Source organism: Camelus bactrianus, chromosome 1 (genome assembly GCF_048773025.1).
Source record: "Camelus bactrianus isolate YW-2024 breed Bactrian camel chromosome 1, ASM4877302v1, whole genome shotgun sequence".
Taxonomy (NCBI): Eukaryota; Metazoa; Chordata; class Mammalia; order Artiodactyla; family Camelidae; genus Camelus; species Camelus bactrianus.
This window is the reverse complement of record NC_133539.1, coordinates 96,405,639-96,432,665: the sequence shown is the minus strand read 5'-3', so window position 1 is coordinate 96,432,665 and position 27,027 is coordinate 96,405,639. Positions and strand designations below refer to the sequence as shown.

At 41.7% G+C, this 27,027-nt stretch overlaps 2 protein-coding genes across 4 annotated transcripts in view; one reads left to right on the top strand and one right to left on the bottom strand.

Annotated features, from left to right (window-relative positions):
- MED12L (mediator complex subunit 12L) overlaps positions 1-27,027 on the top strand; it is a 625,134-nt gene that overhangs the window by 499,133 nt on the left and 98,974 nt on the right. The gene's annotated exons all lie outside the window — the stretch shown is intronic.
- GPR87 (G protein-coupled receptor 87) lies at positions 1,700-24,106 on the bottom strand. The gene is made up of 3 exons (XM_074369442.1): positions 23,818-24,106; positions 7,115-7,246; positions 1,700-2,822 (listed from the first exon to the last, which is right to left on the bottom strand). Exons 2-3 carry the CDS (start codon positions 7,146-7,148, stop codon positions 1,780-1,782), a joined length of 1,077 nt encoding a protein of 358 aa, XP_074225543.1. The 5' UTR covers positions 7,149-7,246; positions 23,818-24,106; the 3' UTR covers positions 1,700-1,779.

Here is a 27,027-nt window from a genome sequence, read left to right as displayed (position 1 = left end):
TAGGGGAAAGAGAGGATAGGACTTGTGTTGATGAGAGTTTTTTCCCAGTTGCAGTGTTGCCCTTTGTTTTTAATTTTTTGTTTTTGGTGGAGGATTAGGTATTGATTGATTGATTAACTGATTGTACTGAGGATCGAACCCAGGACCTTGTGCATGTCAGGCATGCACTCTATCACTGAGCTATACCCCCACCCCCACCCCTTCTATTTATATAGGATAGCTGTAACTCATCCTGGGTTTTATGGGGAGGGTGGAGAAAAGAATTAGCCTTTCAAACTGTCTTTTTACATTGCTTGGTCTAAAGCATGGCTATTTTAACCCAGCTAGTGGGTACCATTGGGGGTAGTAGTGGCTATTCCCGTGACCAACTGAGGTGTCTAGGAGTTTATTTGGAATTGAAGTCTTGATGGAGAGGTAGATATTTTGATAAAGGTCCTCAGATAATTGTTTTAACCCCTTTGCTACTGTCCCCTCTGCCCAACCTGACTCACCTGTTAGATTCCCTACTCTGTTCTTGAACCTCACCACGGCAGTCACTGTTAGGTTATCTGTGGCCCCTCCCCTCTCTTTTTTTGCTCATTTTGACTTTTTAGAGTTTTTCAGATTATATTCAAGTATCGTACTACTTTATGTGTGTGCGCGCGCGCACGCTTGCGTGATTTGTCCCCATTTCATCCACGAACATGCCTTCGCAGCTGCTTTTACTGCTTACATTCTTTTACTGCTTCCTGGCTCCTCATACAGGAATAGATGAGGCATCTAGTCAGTGGTCAGGCAGCTGCAGGCTTTGGAAAAGGATGAAGGCTAAGATTTAAAGGGTTACTCTTAAACTTTTTTGACTTGATTTATGCTATTCCTCAACTGGAGGTGTTATTTTTAAACTAATTGATATGCCTATTAAAGATGGGATAGAGCTTAAACAGAAGACTATTTTACTAATAGTTTTTCTAAAATAGACTATTCAGTGTCTTTTTAACATACTGTGTGTACATATCCACCATCTATGTTTCTACCCTTAGCATATGAGAATTCAAATACAGCATATTGGTATAATAACGGCAGGCGTAAGTTCAGAGTGTTTTCTCCAAAATCCACTTGTCTGAGTACTCATTCACACTTTTCTCCCCTCTGAAACAACCTAAGTTTAAAATCAGTTAGTTGAATTCAATCTTTCAAACACATTGCTTAAAAAAATTAAGTTGAACCGTCTCCTGCCTACCCCCACACCATACCATGCAAGCTTTTCTAACATGCATAAGACATTGATAAACAGAGACGGGATGATGACCAAAAATTGCAGGTGGTTACTAGGAGGAATGACAAGAAGACCTAGAAATCCATATTTACTCTATTGTATCTGCAATTAGTGAGCTGTGTTGAATGCAGCATTTTCTTTCCCAAATCTTAAGGCTCAGGGTTAGATAGAGCTCTCTATACTTTCTGTTCTCTCAAAAGTGGCTTCAGAGCATCAACATTTCCTGGAAGGCGGGTATAGTGCGCTGGCATTGCTGTGGCCTTTTCTGCCCTTGCAATCTGCTCCTTAAACTTTGAGCCGTGACCTCTGCCACTCAGCTGCCCACCACCTCCTGCTGATTTCACTTTTTGGCATGCCTTAATGTTTTTCTTGGTTCCAAATTATACCTTGATTTCATACCATTTCAGTTCTCTTTTCATCCATATTTTGATGGGCTCAGGCGAAGATAATGAAAAGACACATTTATTTACACTTTGTACATTTTAACTTCAACAAACAAGAGAAGGCCTGGTGGCCTTTAACTCTTACACATCAGTATAATCATAGTATATGCGGACCTCTGATCTTCTGACACTTTGCAGTGATCGGATGCTTTCGCTTCTGGTTCTGATATTTGATTTCTTGAATAGCCTTCTTGAAAATGAGCGACACATGAAAAAGTAAATTATTGGATCCAGGCACACGTTGCACGCGGACAAGAAGAGTGTCATTTCTTTGCAGTAATACAGGATTTTGTGTGCCGATTCGTCTAAAAGTCTGTCCAAGTTACTAAAAGTAAAAGGAATCCTGCATAAGTGATAGGGCAGAAAGCAGGTAAAAAACACAGCCACCACCACTCTGATGCTCTGGTTATGTTTTCGCTTTCGGCTCGACTGGCTTATGAATTGCCGGCTGGATTTATGGATGTACCTGGATATGGCTATGTAACATCCGATCAGTATCACCAGCACAGCCACAAACAGGCAGCTGTTGACATAGACAATGGCCTTATGCCATTTCACTCCCAAGGGACTCTTAAGCTGGATGCAGTCATGAATATTTTCCCTAGTTGGTTGACCATTTGTTAGAATGATGTTTGGCAAGGACAGAACAGCCATGAGCACCCAAACACAAATAGATAAAACCTTCGTAAAAGTTATGCTGTACATGCGAGAGTCGCCAAATGGCTTTACCACCTTCAGGTAGCGGTCGATACTTATCAGCCCAAGAAACATGATGGAAGTATACATGTTTGCATAAAATAGGACTGAAGTGTATCTGCAGAGGATAAACTTGAAGTACCAGGGTCCAAATCCTGCATCGTGGACTATTCGAAAGGGAAATGTCAGCGTCATTATGAGGTCAGCGACCACTATGTTTTTGAGATAAAATATGAAGCTAGTTTTATTCCTAATGTGGAAGAAGATCCACACGGCTAGACCATTCAGCAGGATGCTTGCCACAAATATAACGAGGTAGAGCCCAGGCAAGACGATGGTGTCAAATTCGTTGTTAACGGTGGTGTTCATTCCTGGTCCATCGCTCACGTTACTTGCAGTGTGATTGCCTTGGCCATGCAGCTCATCATCTGTAGGAGAAGTGGGGAGACATCAGTGCTCCACGTGTGTGCTCCCCAGACTGCTAGGCTTTCTTACAGGCTGAAATCTTGCTGTTTTGGGCTTGTTTAAAAATGTCTTTAAAGAATCTTTTTAGTACATTGTTAATATTTTGAGTGGCTCAAGAATTGGTGCCCTCACCCCTAAATCCCATCCCTCTCCCCAAGTCCTTTGAGTAAGTTGTGAAATTTCTGGTTTTCTATGCTCACCGTTTAAAAATGAAAATAAATATATCAGTAAAAATTATCCTGATTAGATTTTTAACTTAAGGTTTGACATCATTACAACTAGAATCAACAAAATCTGGGAGCACAAAACTTAAAATTTCATATAACAAGGAAAAATGGTAGCTTGTGATTATTCTTTTAGTGCAGTATTTGGCATGCTCTTTGAAATATCTTTTCTCTGTCTCTCTCAATTTTAAGCTGTTTAATCATCAGGAATTAGGAAAGAGTAAAACTAGTGGGTCATTTTGAATGTTTTGCTCATGACTTTCTTACAGTGCTTAAAAAACTTTAGAGACCATTGTCAGGAAGATAAACAAAAAGAAACAATTGTTATTAACATTCAAATTCATTATCAAGGAGGACAATTATTAAAAATCATTGTAGGCTGGTACCTATTTTTATCTGTAAGACTAGATTATACCTATTGCATTTAGGATATGAACATTTTAAATTTTGTGCTATTTTGGAATTTTTAGCTCATGTTGTTAGAGACCTATGCCTGCTGTATCATATAATCGATGATACAGTTTATAAACATTGGGATGTGCATGATAGCTCTGGGAATGGGCCTCTCAGATCTCCTCCTGTGGGGGGTGTAATTGATGGGCAACTCCAGCTCAGTGCTCTGAATCCAGCACCGTTTTCTTGCTGATGCCATGTTCCCGTGGACTGCTCCCAGCCCGTGACTGAGCACAGGAAGGATACTAAGACACGGCTGTTCCTGGGACGGTAGGGATTCCCCTGACCAGTGACTTTGGCTGGAGGACTTTTCATCAGTCTGGCCAAAACTTTCTTCAAACTGCACTGCAGTCTGAATCTTCCTCCTCTTCCCTCCACAGGGGTCAGACCAGCACAACAGTCTGCAATCCCTGCAGGCATTCCGACTCCCAGTAAATCTCTTGGCTCTTGTAATCCAGTTACATTTTGTCTTTTAAAATTTTTTTTTCAAACTGGAACTAACAATTTGCAAATGAACTTTTTGAAGTTACTTTTTGTAAGTTTACAAGGAAAATCATTTCTGAATTTTCACCTCTCACTAATTAATAATGTTTAATTACAGTCATGTTTTGAATTGATTTTGTTTTAGAGGTAAAACAGCATGAATTTAGCCCTCATTTCCCTACATGACAGGCAGTGTAGTGTATACTTTGTTCCTCTTTGAAGAACTGAACCAGGGATGATAGTTTTGATGATTAAAATTCAAAAACAGGTTCTTAAATTGCTGCCTGAAATGTAAACTTAGACTCTTCCTTAAGTAACCTTGTCCTCTTTCTGATTCTTTCTCTTTTATTCTCTGCTACAAGTGTTTTTAAAAACTGGTTTTCCTGGCTTGAATATCCTTACACAGGCTGTTAATTTATACCTGGACTAGCCTGTTACGATGAGACCCACAGTACTATTAAGCTTTACAAGTTTAAAATGACTGATTCAGCTGCCATCTATGTTACTGTTTCCAGTTTCAGATATTGTCTTGAACAGTATTGTTCAAGCTTACTTTGACTTAATGAAGTGTTGCTGGCTTGGCTGCTTCTGCACCACAAGATCCACATGAGCGTCCATGCCTTTAGAAGCTTCTGAAGATGTGCAGTTTTACCTGGGTTAAGATATCTGCTTGAATTAATTTCCCCAATTTAACTACTAGCTGTTACTTTTCTATAACCCAGAGTAGAACCCTAAGGGAACTGGAGAGAGGAAAAGTAACTTTTAATTGGGATACGTAGTCCAGTCTGAAAAGGGGCAGCTGCATTATCTCCTGAAATGATGGCTGTGCCTTGTAACAGTTACTAAGGAATGATTTTCTCAGCCATCGTAGACGCAAATAGAATGGCTCCCAAGCTGTAGTGTACTAGACATGGACTGGTTCAGCCCTTTGTGCTGGCTCGCTGGGTCTGCTGTGCATATCCGTTGTGGAACCGGAGGACCCATACTTCTCAGGGGTGTTTAAGGATTTCGTGTCTGTTCATTATATAAAGTTTTAATTGTACAAACAAGCACCCTTAGTAAATGACGATCATTTACCGATCAATTATAGATATTATTAAAGATAATCTTAAATCAGAATGTCAAAAATAGTCCTTATATATACACTGAGTCATGAGGAATATCAGGCACAAGTGACCTGGTTCCAGAGTGACTGATGACTGTTCTGTGGCTTTGAGACAGTCTGCTGCTAAACTTGCTGATTGCGTCACCTCACAGTATTTGCTTCCTTACTTTATGTATGGGATTGCCTTTTTTTTTTTTTTGGAGTTGGAGGTAATTAGGTTTATTTACTTATTTAGGGGATTACCATTTTGGAATATAGGACTTTTTAATTCAATGGAATAGGCTTGGACTTGATGATTGCAAATGAAGTAAATTGCACATCAAGCTGCATTAGCAGCTTAAATTAATGGTTAAAGCCCATCATGGGTCATTCTATGAAATAATATGGCAGTAACGAAAAAGGAAAACGGTTCCTAAGAAGCAAGAAGAGCCATCTGTGGGTTGCTCTGGATGGTTCAAAACTTAATGTAGAGAGCTTTGTATGACACTGATTTTTTTTTTTTTTAAAGAATTAAGTCTACGCCTTCTTTTCTGTCAACTACCTGCATTGTTTCTTCTCTTCTGTACCATTGCCCCAGGTTTTTCAAAGCCTGTGGGTTTGTTCAGAAGCATTTCTCTGCACCGTGCTCCTGCTCAGGAACGATGACCATTAAGAGCGAGTGGCTGTCTTCGCTCCGGCGGTTTTGTCGTGTTGTTAGTCACGGTCAGTAAAGAACTTGGCCGAGTTAGGGAACATTTTATATGGCAGGTAGCTTAGTGATTCAATTAATAAAAATTTGAAGCTGTTTTTTCAGTGTAAAGGGTGTTCTCTCACATCTCACACACTCCTTGTTTACCGAGATGTTGTTCCCTGGGTTGTTCAGTGCAGAGCTTGATTACAGAGTGATAACTGAGGGTCAGATTTCCTTTTATTATTTTTCTCCCCTGCCCCCCGCTCCTGCTCCAGCCCCTTTTAAACTAAATTAACAAAAGCAGTGATGTAAGAGCTCTAGTTCCATGGTAAATCATCGTGCTGTGCCTGTGTGTGTGGGAGTCGTACTGTGGAGGGTATGCTGGGGCTGCCGGCTGGGGCTGCCTGTGCTTGTGTGTGTTGGAGAAACGCATATGATTTGTAGCCAGAAGTCTCACTGGCCACATGTGGCTCCTGTATTGGACAGTGCAGATAAAGGGCATTGCAGAAAGTCCTGTTTGACAGTGCTGGTTTAGCCACTTCATGACTTTGTGAAAAGGAATAAATAGCAGCGTTTGGCTTCTGAGTGTTAGATGCCTTGCAGACATTTCAAGCATAGTATCTAGTACTCAGCAGGCATTCACTCTGTAACTTCGGGTGCTGGTTACAGTTTGTCTCATCGATTGCAGTCGCATTACAGACAATCGAGGGGGAAAGAATCTTGGTCCCATTTCCTTTTGAGGAAGCAACATGGTTGCTCCTTGGGGCGTGTCACACTTTGGCACAAGATGTGAAAGTATCAACAATAATGTCGCTGCTCTACCTGCCAGGCAGGAATGAAACACCAGAGTCATGCACATTACAGGGTGTCACTGCCTGGGCACAGCTGCCCTGGCACGATCATTTTCTAGTTGCCCAGTAGTGTGAGTAGATAATGGTCTTTGTCCTCTTAGGGAACCTTGGTGAACCTCAATCTAGATTATTACGTCTGGAAGGTAATATATACTTTAGTTTGGATATAAAAAGACTTCTCCAGTTGTTATTAATTTAATCTTTCTTGTCCTTTTAGAGGTGGTCTGTAGATGAAACAAAGCTTAAAATGAAGTGATGGCAAGTTAAATTTCTCTCAGTGATGCCATCCTGCGTGGTTGCTGTTTTACATCTAATGAAAGGCAAGGATAAATGCTGGTTTATTTTATTAGTTGGTTTGGTGGCCCCTAAAACCCACGAATTGCCACATAGTGTATATATCAGTTATTGAGCAAGTAAGAATTTCTCCCCCCCCCCCTTCTTTTTTAATTTTTCTTTTCCTATGGCTTACCTGGTAATTTTGCAAGTGTCAAGTTGAGCCCCATTCTTTAGTTAAGATGGGCTATAAGCAAGAATATGTGTCAGGAAACACTCGGGGGCGATTGAGGCAAGGGTTCAGCATAGGTTATTCCTGGTTTGATTTCTGGGGAAAAAAGAAAAAACAAAAACAGTTGGGTAGGAGTTTGAACACACGGCATTTTGATCTTTTCTTTTAAAAAATGAAAAAAATACACATATATGCCTCCATGATTCAGAAAAAGCATCTCTTTGGATATGAACGGCTGTAGCAGACAAGAGCTGTTCATTTTCACATCCCTTTCAGCCTGCCACAAAGCACAGGCCATTTCTGTGTATGCTTTCCATCTTAATGCTGCTGAGTGCCCTGGGAAACTTACTTCACATCTCTGTGATTCAGTGTCCTCATCTCTGAAATGAGAATGATGATACTCTGCTATACGATTGTAATAAAGATTATGTGAGATCATCTGTAGGGCACTTGTCAGAACCTGGGTCCAAGGATGCACTCAGGACATATTAGCTTATGTCTTCCCATCCCTGCTTCTAACTCATTCCCCCCTCAAGCCTCAGCTCATGTATGCATCTATGATGAGACTTAGATACAATTGGAGACTATTAAAAAAGTAAAAGATCTAGCACTGATACATGTAAGAGTGTTTTATAAAGCTCACATGCAATCAGCATCCAATTCTTCCTGTAATGTCCAGAGTTCTAGTTCTGGTTTGACACTTACCAGTTGGATCTCCTCCATCAGATCACCTGGCCTTTCTAGAAATGGACTGAAGGACCTAAAACATACCCATCAGGACTCAGATTTACATGGGCTTCTGTATTTTCCTCAAACATAGATCCCCATTAAGAATTTAATATCATTTGAACATTTGCCTCTTAAGTCCTTGTGTTTCTTTGTGGTAACTATAGAATTTGGCTAGGAATAATTAAATTGCCTTTGAGTGACTGGTGTGTGATTTTGTCTAAATATCTTATTTTTTTCTGACCTTCAGATTCCTCACAACCTTTTTATAACAATTACCTGAGATCAGGCGGCGCATTGAATGCTATAACACATTTCCCCCACTCCTCCTTCAGCAGCCTCATCTGGTTGCTGTGTTCTGACTTCCTTCAGGGGTTGGTCAAAGAGAGAAGAAATCGTGGGAACTGTTTTGGAAAGTGTGCCGCTGAAGGCAAACGTGCGTGTATGGGACGGCTCTAGGGGAAGTCACACTCATGAAGCGAAACCGTGTGAGATCCCCAAGTCCCCTCACTGGCATTGCTTGTCTGCCCCACCCCTGCAGAGGGACCCCAAGTAACCTCGTGCCCCCAGTACGAAGCAGTCTTCTGGCCAGGGTAAGCAGTTACATTTGCTGAGTCAGCAAGGAAAGAGGACTTGGGAGGCAAAAGGTGTGTGTAAGAGTTGGGCAGCACGTGGAGAGGCACTTAGCCTCTACTTCTTTGTTACTTTGTCCTTTTCTTCTGTTCCCTAGTATCATGTGAAGTTTAGATGCTGGATTTATTAGTAGATGTTAAAAAGGGTTTCCAAATTTTCAGAGATTCCCGCACCCATCATCTCATTTGAGAGTTAGACACTCCATCCCTGCCTCACCTGTAATGGCTACGGCATGTGGCGCATGTTGGGCAGTCAGAGGTACTTCCTGGTTAACTGGTCACAGACAACGATTAGGTCCTTAGAGTCCCTCCTTTTTGGGTGCCAGTGTTGCGGTATTTTTAAAGGAAGACAAGGCTTTTTTTTTCATCTATTAAAGTTTACCCAGGAGAATGATTGAGGCGATTTTCTAAACTTTATAATAATGATCTTTCGATTTTAGTAAACATAGTTTTCTTGAATCCAACTTCTCATGGAAACATTTCAGGAAGTTTCCATGAAAAACACATCTTTAATTTTATGTTCCTCTGCGTGCAAGTTATGTGGTTTTCCCCTTCTTGACTTCACTTAGACCTTACTGGATTACAAGGAAACCAGTGCGGCTTACCCCCACTGAAGGAGAAGCAGTGTCTAGAAGTGGGGGAGCCACAAGCAGCAGTGAGAGAGCAGACAGTTAGCCAGTAAGGAAGACACGGAAAAGAATCTGGGAGAAAATATTTGCATATCACATTTCTGATAAAGGATTAAACTCACAGTATACAAAGAACTTGTACAATTTCCTAATAAGAAGAAAACAGCATAACCAAAAAAGTAGTCTAAAGATTTGTTTAGACATTTTACCAAGAGCACGTGAAAATATGCTCAACATCATTAGGGGAAGTCAAATTAAAACCACAGTGAGATACTACTTCACATTTACCAGAATGGCTATAAATAAAAAAGACAACAACCAAGGCTGGCAAGGATGTGGGGAGAGAGGAATCCTCATAGGTTGTTGGTGAGAATTTAAAATGATATGACCACCTTGAAAACAGTTTAGTAGTTTCTTAAAAAGTTTAACCTAAATTTTTTACCTTATGACCCAACAATTCCACTCATAGATAGTATCTACTCAAGAGAAATGAAAATACATGCCCATGCGAAGACTTATATACAAGTGCTTTTAGTAGCATTATTCATAATAGCTGAGTTGAATCAACCCAAATGTCAACTGAGGAATGGGTAAACAAAATGTAGTGTAATCACACGATGGAATAGTACTCAGCAATAAAAAGGTGTGAAATGCAGCTATAATATGGCTGAATTCAAAAACACTTTGTTAGGGAAAGAGACCAGGTACAAAAGACCACATACTATTTAGAAGAACTGTCCAGAAGAGGCAAATCTGCAGAGGTGGAAAGTAGGTTAAAAGGGCTGGAGTGGGAGTGGAGATTACCTATAAGGGCATGAGGGGTTTTATGGGGGTGATAAAAACTAGATTATAATGATGGTTGCACAACAATTTACTAAATTTACTAAAAGTCATTGAATTGTACATTTTAAATGGATGAAAATTATGGTATGTAAATTATATCTCAAAAAAGCTAAAAAGGAAGAAAGAGTACACAGAAAAAGAAAAAAGGAAGAGAAACAGCAATTCACTGTACATTAATGGATGAGTTAAGACCAAGGAAAAGTATTTAATAAGCACATTCCTGTCGTCTCGAAAAACATACTAAAATGCAAAGTACATTTAGCACGAGTTCGACCCCTTGAAGTAGGTGAGGGGCGCTGCTTAGTGATCTGGATGATTCATTTATTTGTTTTTTCTATTAGAATTGAGTCCAAAATTCAAACTCTGGTTATAAATGACAATTCGTACTTTGGTGGGGGATCCATGTTCCCATTTTCTTCATTCATATTGAAATTATATGGAAGAGTTGGATTTTAATTAGTTCAGACATAGTATTTGAATTTTCTGGAGTCAAATTTGTTTTCCAGGTTTGGGAAATGAGATGTTTTATTTTCCTCTACCGGCTTCTGAGAGTTGTCTCTTGCCTCCTGCATCTCTTTTACTTCCTTCTCTAGATGAACTGCTTACCCAGATCAGGCCACAGTTTTTCATTTTCTTTTTCTCAAGAGCGTTCGCGTCTCCTTGGATGCTCGGCCATCGCCTCTCTTCCATAATCTTACTCCTCCTTCCCCCAGACATCAGTCCATTGTGTACCTTGGAGCGTGCTGTCTCTCTGTGTTCCTCAAACTCAGCATCTCTAAACTTTGACTCTTTTCTCTTTCTTTGTAACAAATTGTCTTCCTTTCATCCTTGTTTATGAATATTTTCTTCATCTCTTGGTGGAGAGGTTGGATAGCTCACCTAGTCCATCACTGACCTAGGCGTTCTCCTTCCTCTGTTGCAGTAGCATTTCTCTGCTTTCGTCCTCACCTGGCTCCTCCCGTCCCCCGGTGGAGGCCCTCCTAGTCTCGTGTGTGGTCCTGCACTGACCTCTGTGGTCTTCCTGCTTCTTACCTCTTTCCTCTCAAATCTCTCCTGCTTCATGTTGCTAGATTCTTCTTTCTGTATAACCCATGTAGTCATGCTCTCTAAGCCTGAGTGTGATATGACAGGGGAATTCTTGAATTACAGTTACTAATGAAATATAAGGAGTTATTTTTTTTTTTAGGGTTGGAGATCATGGAGTGTGGAAGCCAAAAGATGCTGGGTCCTGTTGGTTAAAAGTTGGCACTAAACTTGGGGGAATCTGCTTATCTTGTAATTAATCCTCTGAGTCAGATGACAATAGTATCTACTCAATAGAATCATTATGAGGTTAAATTAGAATACATATTTATAAATTATGTGCTTTGTAAATGTAGTTTTTCTTGTGTTATTTCCATTAGTCTTTGCCTAAATGACATTCAAGATCATTTTTGTCTGATCAGGAATTCTCTATTTAGCCAGACCGTTGCGTCTCGAGGGGCATGCCTTTTGTTTAGCCCCCTGCTTTTCTTCTTTCCTGTTCATACTCTTAAGTGACCTCCTTTCTCCCCCTCTTTCCATACCTTGGAAATCTCTACCTCTCCTTCAGTGTCAACCGTTATCTGACCTTTTCCATAAGGTCGTTTACTGAAGGTCTACTCATGTTCTAGGCCCTGGGATTGTAAAGATGAGGAGGCTAAGTTTCTGCCTTCAAGGAGTTTAGAGTCTAGTTGAGGATCCAGAAGTAAACAGACCACAGAGTAAAGAATGAGAGGTTGGGATGCTTTGGAAATACAGAGGTGTCCCCTAGTGGGGGGAGTGGAGATCAGGGCAGTTCCAGGGCAGCTCTGATGCTAGGTTGTGGCAGGTTTGCTGAAGGCCCAATAGGAAAGGAGCATGTGGAAATGCTGAGTGTGGCCCACGACAACCTGCTGTTACCTGGTGGGGAGATGGTGATGGCCTTGAGTGACAGAGAGGCAAATTTGAGGCCTGTTGAGAAATTGGTGGCTGACTGGTGTTGGTGCAAAGGGAGGAGGAGTGTTGTGGCCTCCAGTATTTGGCAGTGGGTGTTGGTTTCCTTCATTGATGTTCAGGCCCAAGAGAGGAGGAGCACATTAAAGGGTGGGTGGAGTTCAGACTTCAGTTCTTTGATTTCAGGATGCCTGTGTAGTATCCATGTAGAGATGTCTGCTAAGTAATTGAGGATAGAGGCCTGGAGCCTGGGGAAGTGCTCCTGGCTGGTGCTGTAAATTTAAGGTCGATAGAAGATCAGTGATAGAAAAAGCTATGGGAGTGGATGAGATTGCCCAGGATGAACCTGCCTGGTAGACTGAGGACAGGAGAAGGCTGACCTTGATGTTTTCACTGAGCAATCCTAAGGAGAGAGAAGTGCCTGGAGGAGTGGTCAGAGAATTGGAAGGGTTATCAGCAAAGATGAATGTCACGTGAACCAAGATGAGAGGTTGTAACTAGTTTTATGGTGCAGGGAAGTCAAGAGACATAGGACGCAAAATGCCATTGGATGGGACTTAGTAACAAAGAGGTCATTGTTGGTCTTTGCCCAGGCTGCCTGTGTCCTCCTGGAGGTGGAGGGGTGTGGGGGGTAGGTAGGGGTAGAAGCAGAGGGCTGATGACTGAGGGTTGAGTAATGCTTGTGAGGTGAGGACGTAAGGGAGCGACTTCAGCCAACTCTTTCAAAAAAAACATGCCTGCAGTGGGAAAAAGAGAGAGCAGGTGGGAGGTAGAGAGAGATATAGGACTGGTGGAAGATTTTGCTAAGTTTCTCATTTAATGGCTTACATTTTAAAATATTTTCCTAGCTTGGCAAAAAAAAATCCAAAAAACAAAAACCACAAAAAACAGAAACCTTGCCACTTCCCCTAGTGTGGGGGGCGTGTGGGGGAGTGCTGGGTTCCCATCCCTGCTCTGCTGCCTGCCAGCTTTCTGAGGCTCCTTCTCATGTATAGCAGTGGGTGTGATGGAGCATCCATTATGGGCTAACTTCGAGGTTGGAGTGAGTGTTTATGAAGCATCTGGCACAGTTGCACAGGGGACGGGCTAAGCCTCGTAAGCCCCGCTGCATATTGCAGGTGCACAATAGAGTGTATTTAGTGAGTGACAGGTTTGTACACACGGTGAGACCGAGTTCTTGCCACTTTGTTTATTCCGAGACTCTCATGCGGTTTGTGGTTTTAGCCGCCCTGGGAGGAGTCATTTGACTGATCTTTTTGCTTCAAGAGCTTCCTTTAAGGTGCCTCTGAGCATTATCTGCCTGCTGTCTTTCTTCACCAGTGGCGCCGAAGCTTCCGGGCCCCCTGTGCAGTTCACTGCAGAGCAGTGTGCACCCTCTGCACGTCCCAGCGCCTGCAAGGTGTTGCAACAAGGATTGCTTCAGCCACAGTAATGGGCTCAGGTCCAGGACCTCGCTGATGGGCGGGAGACCTGTCCTGCCACCTACTGCTCCCTCAGCTGAGAGCTGACGAAAGCTCTCGAGAATGTGATGTCTGTGGCAGCTCCAGGTTTCACAGCCATTCCTGAGGTTCAGTGGTATCGATGCCTAGAGATTTTCTGGGTTTTTTTCCAGCCATCCATTGATGTCATCCTTTGACTATTTTATTAACTATGTTGTGATGTGATTGGTTGTAAGCTGGCTTTTAAAATGAATGAAATGTCATGATAGAAAAGGATGAACATGTCCTCAGTTGCTGTATCTTAAGCCTGGAACTCTGTGCTTGACTTCTCAGGCAGCCCTCGTCCTAAGCGTGTTTTATTCCCGTTTTCCTCCCCAGGTGGAAAGATCCAAGGTTCAGACATGTTGATTAACCTGCCCTGACTCACACAGCTAGTAATAGGTAAGGTCAGGGTTCCTACCAGATCTGATCGAAACTGAGTCTGCAGTTCTTTCCATTATCCTGCCCTGGAATACAATTAATGCAGCACAGTCCTGGGGGTGATTTTGAAGGGCCGGGAGTGGGAGGAGGAGGAGGGCAGAGGTGGGGTTTGTTTTCCTTGTCAAGCTCATAAGGGAACGGCTATCTTCCACACTGGAGACATGGTCTTGTTTGGCCTGAGCAATGTGGAAAACATCAGGAAATTTCACGTAAGAATCCAGGTTTGGATCCCATCTTAAAAAAGGAGATTTGCCCTCACTGAGTGTGAATGGCCTGGTAGTGACAGCTGCCTCTTGCCTTTAGGGGATGTGCTCCCCGGGTCACCAGCTCACAGCATCCTCTGCTGATATCCTCTGGCCCCCGCGCTGGGGAGATGCTTGTCTGATCCTATAGGCGCTTGATTTTGCAACTCTTGATTCATTTATCATTTAATCTTTGGTGGCGACATTTGACCCATATGGCTCATCAGATGTTCTACATTGACTATACACATAGCTTTCTTCCTCCGCCCCCTCTCTACCTGTTTTTGCTTTACTGACCAACACTTAGCATTCTTCTTAAGTATATGTGCTGCCGAAGCGAGCACTTAGCATTCTTAACAAATGATTTTCCTGGTGCCTCTTAGCAACCCAGAAAAAATAGCGGCAGGAGATCTGCTGTTTAGTGCACACTCGAGGAATAATTAATGGTCACAGTTGAGCTTTTTCTCTATGCCCAGTCCCTCTGTTACAGCCTTTTAAGTGAAAAACCCTACTGGTTGTATTGTTAAACTGCTTTTATGGTTGAGAAAACTGAGATTCTGGGTCTCAAGGAAGGAAAGGTTTATTAATGCTGGGGCAGAGGCTTGAACCCAGGTGTGTTGGCTGCAAACCTCCTGCTATTTGCCTGGGAAGACTGGGAAGCCTCAGCATCCCGGGCTCCGGAACTGCTACCTTGGGCACACAGCCTTGCTCTTAAAATTCACTGGGCTAGATCTCAGCATGGGCGGGGAGCGGCCGCTGCCAAGCTGGGGAAACTCCCTCCCAGCAGGAAGAGCCGGCAGGGGTGCCCGCCAGGCTGTGGCAGTGCCTTTATTCTCCCTGGCTTCCCAGGGTCTCATTATTGCCCTTCTGGTCAAGGTTTGAAAGATAAATGCCAGTTAAGTGCTTACTCCCTAGCTGCAGCTGCTCACGATGGTTTGGACTGATTATTTGGTGGTGGTGGCGGTGGTTCTGAAATGACAGAGTTGTAGTGTAATTACTTCTTTTATTTGTTCTCCACATTCCAGTTAGTTCTTTAGAAGCTCGCATCTGGAATTGTGAATTTCAGATCTGAGGGGATTTTTTGGGTCACTTTCTAATAGAAAATCCATTCTAAACTGGTAGATCACATGGGAAGACTGCTGTAGTCCCTAAACTTCAGTGTCAAGGTGCAATGTTCACAAAAGCCATGTAAGGCAAAGCTTCTGGTGAAAGGTACAGCCACTCTTATATTTTGGAATCACTTGTAACCTAAGAATCTTTCCCAGTTTAAACCAGAGAGAGAGTGTGAGTGAGAGTTCGTGTTCTAATACTGCTAAGATGCAGTTCTGCTGAAGGCCTTGGGAAAGAAACAGGTTACCTCACTGGGTATAATTTACTTTTTTTTGTAATAGAATTAGGTCACTGTATTCACAAGGCACATCATTAATGCAGGCTTGGAGTCAGTAACCCAAAGGTGTTGGAATGCAAAGCACCCAGCCTTCATTCTGGTTTGTCAGGTACTGTCCTAAACTTCTCTTTGCAAAGTTGTTCTGGGCATCTGTAGCCTGCATTAGACATATTTTGGTTCACGTTTAGATTTAACTTTTTTTCCCCCAGATGACCTCTGGTTGGCTACTTACTTAGTTACTTATTACTCATTCACTCATTGATTGATTGATTGACTGACTGAGGGAAGGACAGAGGGTGGTGTGAACTGGGTCGTAAACTCCCTGAAGGCAAGGTTTGTGTCTAAAGCTTCCTTTTTGTTGTTTTAAGGTTACAAACCTTACCCCAAACCAGGTTATTGTCCAGTTGAGGAACCTCAGCCGGGTTCAACTACTTGTCCCACATCACACATACAGTAAGAGGCAAAGCCCTGACATGAGGTCCAGAGTTTGTGACCCCAGTGCAGGCTGTCTCTCTGCTGAACTACTTGACCATCTCAGTGACACCACAGGAGTAGCCAGCACGGTGTCCTGGACCTCAGTGCACTTGGCAGGTGCTATGTTTCTGACTCAGTCTTTGACTCTGTGACCCTGGGCAAAGCATTTTACCTCTCAGAGCTTGAGCTGCCCATCTGTGAAATGAGGAAAGTAATAAACATCTGGCCTGTCTCCCAAAGGTGCTGTGAGAATCTGGAGAGAGATTGTATGCAGGTCCATTTTCTATTCTAAGTGCTGCGGTAATATAAAGGTATAATTCATGGCAAATATTAGCTTTTTTCTGCTTAATAGTAGAAGTCTTATTACTCATATAGTCAAATTTTATCTTTTCCTGAACTGAAATGTGTATTTTTATGTTCTGTTTAGGCAAAGTGTAATTTATACATAGCTAAACTCTGGATTATTGATACAGAGTTGGCTGGTCAAATTGGTTACAGGCTGCAATCCCAATAGCCAAGGTAGTGGTTTTGGATGAGTATGTTCTAAGCCAAATGCATTTAAGTGCCTCTGGTCCCTTAAAAAAATTGTTAGGATCCAAGACCCTAAGTGAAGTCTTTAGTTGTTTGATTACCATTTACCAGCCTATTAAGAAAGGAAGGATGCTCTTCACAGACTTACGGAGATGTTCTTTGTTTGAGGAGGGTCCTTCCATGGCTTAAGCATTGATTGTACGTAGGGTCATAATTATTCTTCATGGTGTTGCTTGTCACAGCCACCATTCTAATAAGGTCATCACCATGGCTTTCTGGACTGTAGATGAGGGGGTAGGTATCCTCAAGGCCTCTCCCACTAGAATGGGTGTCAGGCTAGCTACCCTAATTTTTTGAGTCACAGTTTAACCAAACTGTAATGCTGTTTTAATTAATGAAATAAGACCGGTACCTTATTCTAAGTCTTCCCTCAGTTTCATCCTCTGCCTTCAATGATAAAGATTCTCTAGTGAAGCCTTGAATACTAATGGATATTTAACAAATTTTTTTTTTTTTGGCATCAAACCCTCACCATGTCTTATTTTCTCCTCTCATAAAAACAAGAAATACTACCTCCTACCCCTGCACACATATGTGGTGGGAGGATCCAGCATCACTTGTAGTTCATTTTATATAATATGTGTGTGTGTGTGAATTTTATTAACATTTTATTTTAAAGTAAGTCCTGCTGTCAACTTCACTAGCATTCATTATCTTATTTCTTTACAAATGAAGGGAAACAGTACAACCTAGAAGGGCTGAGAGAGTAGGGACTGGGGGAAAGCTGATCAAACCCTGGTTCTCTGGGGTCTGTGAACAGCTCACCGGGAAGTGAGGGGACTGAAGCAGTGGACTGCAAATTCTAACATAGCACCGTATCTATTGTTAGTGAGGAGAGTGAGCTGGGTAGAAGAGGAAGTAATCAGCAGAACCAGCCTGCCAGTAAAATGCAGCAGCAGCTTCAGGTGTCAGAGGAGACCATCAGGAGGGCTGGGGGCCGTGGTGACCTGAGGAGTATTGCCCCACTGCCAGGCTCCGGGTGGTTGCCACACAGGTGTGTGGGTCACCTGCCACCAGACTATCGGATTTACAAGAAAAATAGATTTTTATATAAAATTGCATGGAATTTAAATTTTGGCTTAATTTTGTTAACACAGACCAAATAAACTTGTCCCTGGGTTACAGTTAGTGACATCTGATTTCCTGCGGGGTCTGCCGCAGGTCTCTCCATGGGGTTTCTGCCAGCATCTTGTGGAACTTAGAGCCTTGTTACCTCAGGCCAGCTGTACACCTGCCCCTCATTTTTACTAATTTCCCCTAACATGATACTTTCTTTTTCATCTGAAAGTGATGAGCTTATAAGACAAGCTTTGAGACCATTTCTAGGATTTTAGAACTGAATGGCGTTTTATTTAATTTGGGATAAATACTTTTTCAAAAGCTCTAAGGTTTCTTTTTTCTTGATGCTGATGCATTAGGTGGAACTGTATGGAAATGTTTTTATAGGCCGAAATGGCACTTTTTTATGCTTCAGCTTAATATGTCTAGCGCTTGGAAAATTTTGCTAATTAGTATCAGGTATACTGGAAAGAAGGGGGCAGAGAGGCTGTGCTAGAGTGGTTAGGAAGACAGCAGTGTGATGAAAATGTGTTCTCCCACCTGCCTGCTTACAGCAGCCTTGCCTGGACTGAGCTTTGAGTTGATAACCTCCAGGCATTCAGCCCTTTTCATTGTGTCTGCTCTTCGGGTATTCAACATAACTTTGTTTTCCTCTGTGAGGACTCTGAGAGAACGTTCTTTTTAGTCTCCATATTGAGGATGGTGTTCCTTTAGGCCTGCTACTAATTTACCAGAACTGCATCGGTATGCCTTCTTGTTTTCCTGTTGGAGTTGAGATAGGAATTAATGTGTTTGGTGAAGTAACCCCTCACGTGGCTTTTAATTTCCCACCATTGCTTTTCCTAGGCTCCATTTTCCTTAGTTAACATTCGTTTGAACTTAATTCATATTAAGCATCTCTGTAAACTACCTCAAACCTTTTGGGTGACTTAGCCAGGATCTAAATAAATAGCCACGTGAGTACATTGGAGAGAGTGCTTGCCTAGCGTGCAGTTAACTGGGTTATAATTCACAGAAGAGAAGAGGGAGACACATGGGGAAACACACCATCTCCCACCGGGGCCAGGGTGGGAGACGGTAAGGGCAGAGGTGTTGGGCTTGGCCACCCTGGTTCCAAGACAGCTGTGTTGCTGGGAGTGTCTTCCAGGACTGAGAAGGAACGAGGCGGCCCTCGGAACAAGTGTTAGGCTCCCTGACATTCATACATCGTGTGCCTTCAGCTTTGAGCTCTCAAATTCCTGTCTGCACTGGTCAGTTATTTAGTGTCTGTCTGACCTGCAATTTCATATAAACTGTAAACTGATTCTAAATAGTATCCATGTGGAGTCCCAGCATGACTTTGTTAGGGATTGAGTATGTATCAGATATTCAGTATTTCTGGGTCTTAGGATGAAAAATAGAGAGAACACTTGAGGTGTTGCACTATTGGCTGCAGGCGCTGTGCGGTTGCTTTTTTCCACATCACAAATTATACATCTGTGTTTTGTTTACAACACGAAATTAGAATCAGTGTTTCAAGGGAAAGAGAATATTAGTGTTGAATAAATGAATAAATAAAAACCATAATATTTGTTGAACGGTGATCATGATAGCTCAAATATTGGTACAGTAGTTACCTTTTTGAAGGCATCCACTGTTCTTTTATTCATTCATCTTGCTACATATTATATGGGTACTGCGTAGACAATTTTCATCTTTTTATCTTGTTTAAAGTTTTCATTTCCCAGGACTTTAAAATGCTTGGTTGAAACAACCAAAAAATAATTGAGGCTGTGATTATTTAAGGACTGCCCTCAGTATCCACACTGTACCTAGTCACCATGAGAAGGACTCTTAATTTTTGGGGAGGAGGGTAGGTATTAGATTTCTTTAATTCATTTTTAATGGAGGTGCTGGAGATTGAACCCAGGTCCTTGTGCATGCTAAGCGCACACTCTGCCACTGAGCTATACCCTCCCACAGGACTGTCTCTATAAATACAGCCAGTAAACAATTAATTTTGCAGTTTTTCCGGCTTGCCTTTTGGTCGACTTAATCTGAGTTGCTTTGAGAAGCCCACTGATGATTTGTTTTCAGTTACATTTCTAACCTTTGAGTCTGGCAGTGACGAGGAGGGACGAGTTTGGACAGGTAGGTCATCCACCCCAAAAGGAGCGTGGCAGGTCCGAAAGTGCCTGCAGTCTCGAGTCCACGTAGTATTTTCTCGGATCTCTTCTGTCTGCTCTCAGCCCGAGAGCCGTACAGCTGAGTGCTAACAACCCAAGTATTTTTCTGTTATTATTTTTCTTTATTCAACTAGATCATAAGCTCCTTTAGCTCAGGGACCTTTGATTAGTTTGTTTCTGCTGCCCTCTGTTATAGTGGCTTCCACTTTGGAAGCAACCAGAATCTTGATAATTTTAGCAAAGGGTACCCTTTAGACTCACAGACTTGTAAAGCAGAGTTTGACTCCACTCTGTCCTCTGGAGAATCTGTCACTGTGATGGCTGAAAGTTGGTAATCTCTAACCCAAGAGCATGTTCAGGCTATAGACAAACCCTCCTCTGGCAGCTGGGAAGTCTGTGTTTCTATCTTGCTAGGCACAACAACAAAAACAACATTAATAAGAGTATGGTTTCAGCAAATGCTGGCTGATATTATTTTGTACCTAGGACTGTTCTAAATTATTTAGATAAATTTTAATTTATGAAAAAGACACTGGATTCAAGTTGCAGATCTGCCACTTACTTGGGCAGGTTATCTAGCCCCTCTGTGCCCTACTTTCCTCTTCTCTAAAACATTCATCACAGGATTGATTTGACAACTGAATGAAGTATTACCACAGTATGATGCCCCTCGATCCTTATAGACCTTTTATTGCAGCTTGGCATCTAGGAAGAACTCACTGTATAGATTCTTCCTGAGTGGTAGTAAGAATAGTGTGCCCATTTTTTCAAATGAAAAAACTGAGGCTTGGAGAGGCTCCTTCAGCAGACCTGTGCTGTCTGTTCTTCCACTGCTAGAGCTCACCCAGGTTAATGCGCCTGGTGAGGGGCAGGACCTTCAGCTTCAGATTTGATCACGGGTCACTCAAAGTCCTGTGCTCTAACTACTCTGTGCTGCTGCTTCCACACAAACTGGAGGTTCACTGCTTCATTATAATCTGATGTCTCCTTTGGGAAGACTAGGAAGTAAAGTAGCTCCACCTTGGTTACAGGGCATGATGTGCCCAAGATGGCCATTTATCTACTGCAGTCAAGTAGTACAGCAAAGAAATCAGAAATCTGTATAATTTACCTAAATTACTGACAAAAAAAAAAAATAGCAAATACTGAGTTTACTCAGAACTTTAAAAAGTAGAGCATGGTTGACTGCAGGCAGACTTTGTTCAAGGTCAGAGCTCTGCTGCTTTCTTGTAGAACACTTAAGCCTCAGTTTGTTCAGATGTAAAATGGGGTGACCTCAGCATACATCTCAAAGTTGGGTGAGGTTTTTTTAAAGAAGTAATATACGTTAAAATATGCAGTAGTCTTGGACATATATTAAGCTATCAATGCATGTTAATCATTGCTGTTTTAGTATTAAGGTTTAGAAGGACACTTTGTGTCATATGAGTACAGTAGAAAAAGTCATTTAAGGAGTTACTGTCTTCTTCCAGAATGCTGGAAATTATTATTATTAAATTTGCCTTATAAGAGAAATTAAAGAATCACTGATATGTGTCACTTAATGTGATACCTTACACCGAGTGAAACTTAATCAGTGCTCTTCTTCAGATGCATTCTAGTGTAGGTTTGTTCGTGTCTGGTAAGTAGGAATGTCATTGGAAGATAAAATGTGCCAATCAGGTACAAGATGAAGAATAAATGCTCTATTCTGCCCATATTTACCATATAAGGAGGTAGAAAGTTTGGAAACTTTTTGGCAACAGGTCAGATAGGAGCTTGGCTTAAACCATTGGCCTGAAGCAGAGGATTTGCATCTCGTTTCTTGTTCACCTTGCTGTTTTCCGTGGGGTTCATTTCATCTAGCTCTTAACCACAGGATCGTGGTTGCCTCTGCTCTGTCCTCTCTGCCTGAGATGGTCACAGCTGTAAGAACTGCTCTTGGCCCTTGCATTTGTATTAATGAAAAACTTCCACCCGAGGAAGCAAGAGCAAACTGTATTTATCTCTGTCTTGCGGAGGAAGAATCTGGGGCCAAAAGAGGTTGAGATTTGATTAACATCAGGTAGCTGGCTGGGACAGAAAAGGGGAGGACCAGTCTTCCGCCTCATCATTGGCTCTACACAGTGTCCCCTCCAGCATCCTTGGTTTGGTCCAAGCCTTGGGTTCTTAATAACCAGCCCTAGTGCCTCAGCACATCACCTGGATCATGGAAATCTGGCCGTGCAGGGGGCCTCTAACGATCATTCAGTCTAATCCCCTCGTTTTACTGTGAGGGAGGGCCCTCAGCTCCTGTGGAAGTAAGAGGCTTGCCTGAGTCACACTGGTGGCTTTGAGATCATCAGCACCCAAGCCCCAGCCCTTCTGCTGTGATTCCTGGTCTTTCTGCTCTAAGTCAAACTCCTGTCCCGTGCCTGTGCACACAGCAGTGCCCTGGAGACGGGGGTGCTCCCGGGTGACTTTTACCTGGGTTTCACCTCCCTTCTGTCCTGCCCTCACCACCACTCCTTTTACTGGTCTCTGGGGGCATTTCATGGGTTTGCCTAGTTTTTTTCAGTTTAGAGGTATGCAAAGGACAAATCGCCATTCAGGTCTCTGCTGTCTTAAATTTCTGTGGCATTTTCTCAGAGTGCAAGGCTAAGGGTGAAATATTTTTTGTTCTTAAAGGAAGTGAAGCCCTAAGATAGGAAGGAAGGGAAGCAGGCAGACTTTGAAGAGGGCACAGACACCACTAACTAAATGAAAACATCCATTCTAATTCATTTTCCATCTCTCACCTGTCTGTATCCCTGGGTTAATAGGCCCTCTCAACATACTGTCTCGAGCCCGGAAATTTTTGCCTCAGTCTCTTCATGAAATAGTTATGATTTTCTGACTAATTACGTTCCAGGCTACATCCTTAAGTATGGTTTTCAGCAATCTAACTGCTCCTCGAGCCCCTTCTCCTTAGCCCACATGTACCTGGGACACTTTTCAAATAGGTGTTGGGAACAGTCTTAGGATTTGCTGAAGGGCTAAGAGAGCACGTGTCCTTGGTCCCTAGCTCCAAGGAGGGAAACACTGTTAACCTTGAACTGGCAGAAATAATAATACAAATACTATAAAATAAGTAATAATATCTTGCTCTCCTCTGCCCCATATATATTTGGTAACATAGAACCAAAGTTTTTCTTGTTCATTTTGCTAGGAAATTGGAGTCTCGAATTAGAATTACAAAAGAAAGCTGTTGTTAAAAGTGTTGACACACCTAACATGAAAGCAGATCCACTTTGAATATATGATGTAAAATTCTGTAGCAGATAAACCTTAACCCAATAAATCGAAAAGTCACCCCGCCTTAGGCTCGCCTGTCCTTTAAAATCCCAATTATAACTTAGGAGGGTTCATGTCCGCATGCTTGCTTCCAGAGTCCCTCAGTGAAGGGAGCACCTCCCCACCGGTCTGAATGTGAAGCGGACTGAGCTGTTCTAAGCTGCTCGTCAGGAGCTGGGCAGTTTGCCCAGTGCCTTTCCTGACATGTTTTAACACGATCTCTTGAGGAATCAGAATGAGGATTGCCCTGTTCTTTGTGGTACAATGAAAAGATTGAAATTCTTTTATCAAAATGAGACAATTGGGAGAGAAAAATCATCTTTTTTTCTTTTGATCTCTTTTTTTAAAAAATGTGAATGAAAGATTATGGAACAAATTTAAATTTGGGGTCTTGGGAAATAATTATAAGGGACTTTGGATTTGACTCAACGAATAAAGCAAATGTGATTTAAAAAGTCACCTAACAGAAGTGATTTCCAAAGCATCATTTCCACGTTTGAAGGCACAGTACACGGTTTACGTTATCAGCCTGCCTGTGCTGGAAACAGTGAAGTCCCAGGAAGGGCAGGTGGCCCCCGTTTGGGAAAGTGGCACCTCCTGAAGAGGACTTGTGGATTTCATTCACTTAGCATTCTCATTCCTGCTTTTTATTCAGCCCTCAGATTTACACAGAGGTATAATTACAGCCTTAACCAGTGCTATGTCCTATCAACCATGGCTTTTAAGAAATTAAAAAAAAAATACAACTTCATTTACCTTTCATTGCGGTAGCTGGCTGTCCATTCACCTGATACGGATGTCTTCAAGTCGAAACAGGCTCCTCAGCTCTGATTAAGAATAAGCCTTGAAGCATGAGGTCGGCAGGGATGTCGTTTTTTTGCTAAAGCATAAAAAAATAAGCATTTTTCCCCGTCCCTACCAGAGAAGGTGGGTGCTCCCCTGCCCGCCTTGGGATTGTCCTTTGGGGCACCCTTTCAAGCTCTCCTGCTCGGAACAACTGGAGCAACTTGCTCTCTCGCTAATAGAAATGAGTCACATCTAAGAGGAGGTGAGATTTGTAGACTGGGGAAGAGCACTTCCTGAACCTGCAGGAATCAGACGGTGATTCACCTGAAGGGAACACAGAGGGCTGGAACCCAGAATGCCAGAGAGTGTTTGAGGAGGAGGGGATGGGGTCTCAGGTTGGGCCCTGCTAAATCAGACCCAGCGTTTAGGTCTCTATTTATGAGGGGGTGGGGTGGGGCGGCACAGTGCTCCCTGTTGCCAGTTAGAAAATACATATTTACAATCCTTCCTGCTAATTAAATTTTGGATTAAAAGGGACCAGAATATCTTTGATAAAATACAAATCTCTAATGGTATTTTTCTACATATTAAAGACTGAAATTAAAAATATGTTTATATTGGTGATTGATAACCTGGGTAGCCTGTTGTCTTATTCAGGAACCTGATGAAATTTCTAGACCTATTTTCACATATACACAAATATAAATACTCAAAATATTTTAAATAAAGTTATTTAGGGGCCGAGTTTATCCCCCAAACTCTTGAATTCCACAAGACAACGTTTCTTCTTTTTTAAAAAAATCTTCTCACAAGGATAAATATATAATCAAATCACTTTTTCCTATTCGTGATTAATTTTAGAGCTTCCAAAAATTTTCCAAAAGATTCCGAGATTTTCCTAACTGCAACATTCAAACAAATAAGTTAAGGAAAAAAACAAAAAAACTAACCAAATGGAATCAAAAGTTCTTACTATCCTGAATGAAGATAAAGATAAGTGAAAATAATAAAGGTGGAACATTTTTGAAGTTAGTAAACTAATAATAGGTATTTACTTAGTGTTTACTGATGCCTTATAGAAATAATGTGCATGTACTAGTTGGTTTTTTATTCTTCCGTGTTTCTGCAGGAAAACAAATTTATTTAATTTAAATATCAATAATTATCAAAAGTTTATTTTTTCTATTGCCTTTTCCTAAACAAACAAGAACAGATAACTAAAATTTAATGGTTTTCCATTCCATTCTATTTAGGGTGGATTAAGTATGTTGTAGATGAGTAGCTAGCCCTAGGGGAAGTCGCTGAACAGAAATTAGCCAGCTTAATAATGGCTCAGTCTTATAAGAACTCGTCAGATTTAGAAAGTTTAGTTTAAGAGACTTGTTTTTCTTAGGTTGAACTGCTTGCCACTTGCCACTGTGATCCATAAATAATAAATATTGTACTGCTCAAAATGGGAGATCTAACTGCCAGAGTAACCAGCTGCCAAGTTTTTTTGTTTTGTTTTAATTTATTTACTTAATGGTCCTGGGGATTGAACCCAGGACCTCATCCAGCCACCAAGTCTTCAAAGCATCAATTCAGAAGAGCACATGCCATGTAGCCTCCTTAAAGGCAGGTTGGGCAAAGACCTTCTCTGCAAGATCTGAGGATCATCATCCCCGTTTCCAGAGCTGGGTATGAGATCATGTGAGGAAGCTTATGTGGACAAATATTTCACAAGCTTCTGTTGAGGGAATCCGGGCAGTTCTGTTACCTGCCTTAACTTTTAATACATTTATTACCTGGATTGACTTTGTCCCATTAGGGTTGAGTACCTTAATACTGTTTTTTATGATAAAGAAAATCCCTTTCCTTTGTTATGTAACTGCTGATAATGCTTCTTATATACTCTTCGATTTTCAATTTGAAGGGAAATGTTTTGATAATTCAGGATTGCACGCGTTGGCTTTGTATATGTTGGTTTTATAGAACGATTTCTGCATGGAGTGGGGAGGGAGCTGGTGTCAGGGTGTCAGAAAAAGCTGGTCTTTTTCTCCTCCTGAGGGTGGGCTGGGCACAGACTAGCCCCTTCCTGTCTTTAGTCACATAACAGTCGGATTGTGTATTTAAAAGCTTCTTTCACCAGTGGTGCAAAGTAAGTCTAGTAATGAAAAAGTTAACGTGAGGCAGCCTTTATGCATTCGTCTTAAAGCACATTATGCCCATCTCAAGTTGGGACTTGTTAAAGCTGGTCTTACTTAACATTCAAAAAGGGAAGTAGTACAGGTTTAGTTAGAAAAAAAGTGTAAGGCTTTAATGAAAAGAGCAGCTAAGAACCAGTCCATGACTTTAACTTGTGTTCAAATCACCGAAAGGTTAACCTGTATAATTCTTTTTTTCTGCTGATTTTTATAGCAAGTCTCACATTTCATAAAAGCCACAGAAGACTTTATTACAATAATTATCTTGCTGCTTCATTGGAAGATCCTATTAAATTCAGGGAGGCTCCTTTAATAATATTGTTTAGCTATTACAAACTCTGAATTTATTTTGAATACAGGATGACGTCCTGGGATATGTGTTTGTGTTTTTATTATGAGTGATTTTTTTCTTCTACAGTGATAGGTTTTTAAAGATGTTAAACCTACAAACAAGCTGAAATTATACTTCAATTAGATTTCATCTTGATTTTCAAATTAACATTTTTCATGTCCTCCCCCAATCCCTCCCTGCCCCCCCAATACCCCCTTTGTTGGGGAGACCTGTTTGAGGTTGCAGCCATTGTGGCAGATCCCCCACGCCCACCCCCCAACTCCTTCAGCATGCATTTCCTAAGAACAAGGACATTCTTCTACCTAATCACAATACTGTTATCAATCAGGAGATCACTGTTGAAACAGTAATATTCTAAAATATTCAGTCTGTATTTGCTATTTCCCAGTAGTATTCTTTAGAGTTTTTTGGATGCAGAACTAATCAGTGGTCACACATGACATCTGGTTTACTCTTCTATTGTTTAGAATGGTCTTTCTACCCCCCCCCCCTTTTTTTTTTATCTTTTAATCTCCTTGGCTTTTGAAAATTGGTTTGCTCTGTATTTGCTTGGTCCATCCTGTAGGACACCTATAAGGAAATGCTTTTCAATGTTTCTGAGGTAGTTTGGACACATTAGCCTGAAGTCTACACTGAGGTTTGGAA

Coding starts and splice junctions, on each gene's coding strand:
- GPR87 (XM_074369442.1), bottom strand. CDS start 7,148: ATGGGGCTCAACTTGACACTTGCAAAATTACCAG. Junction 2,823..7,114: donor GACACTTGCAAAATTACCAG/GTAAGCCATAGG, acceptor CTTCTCCTACAG/ATGATGAGCTGCATGGCCAA.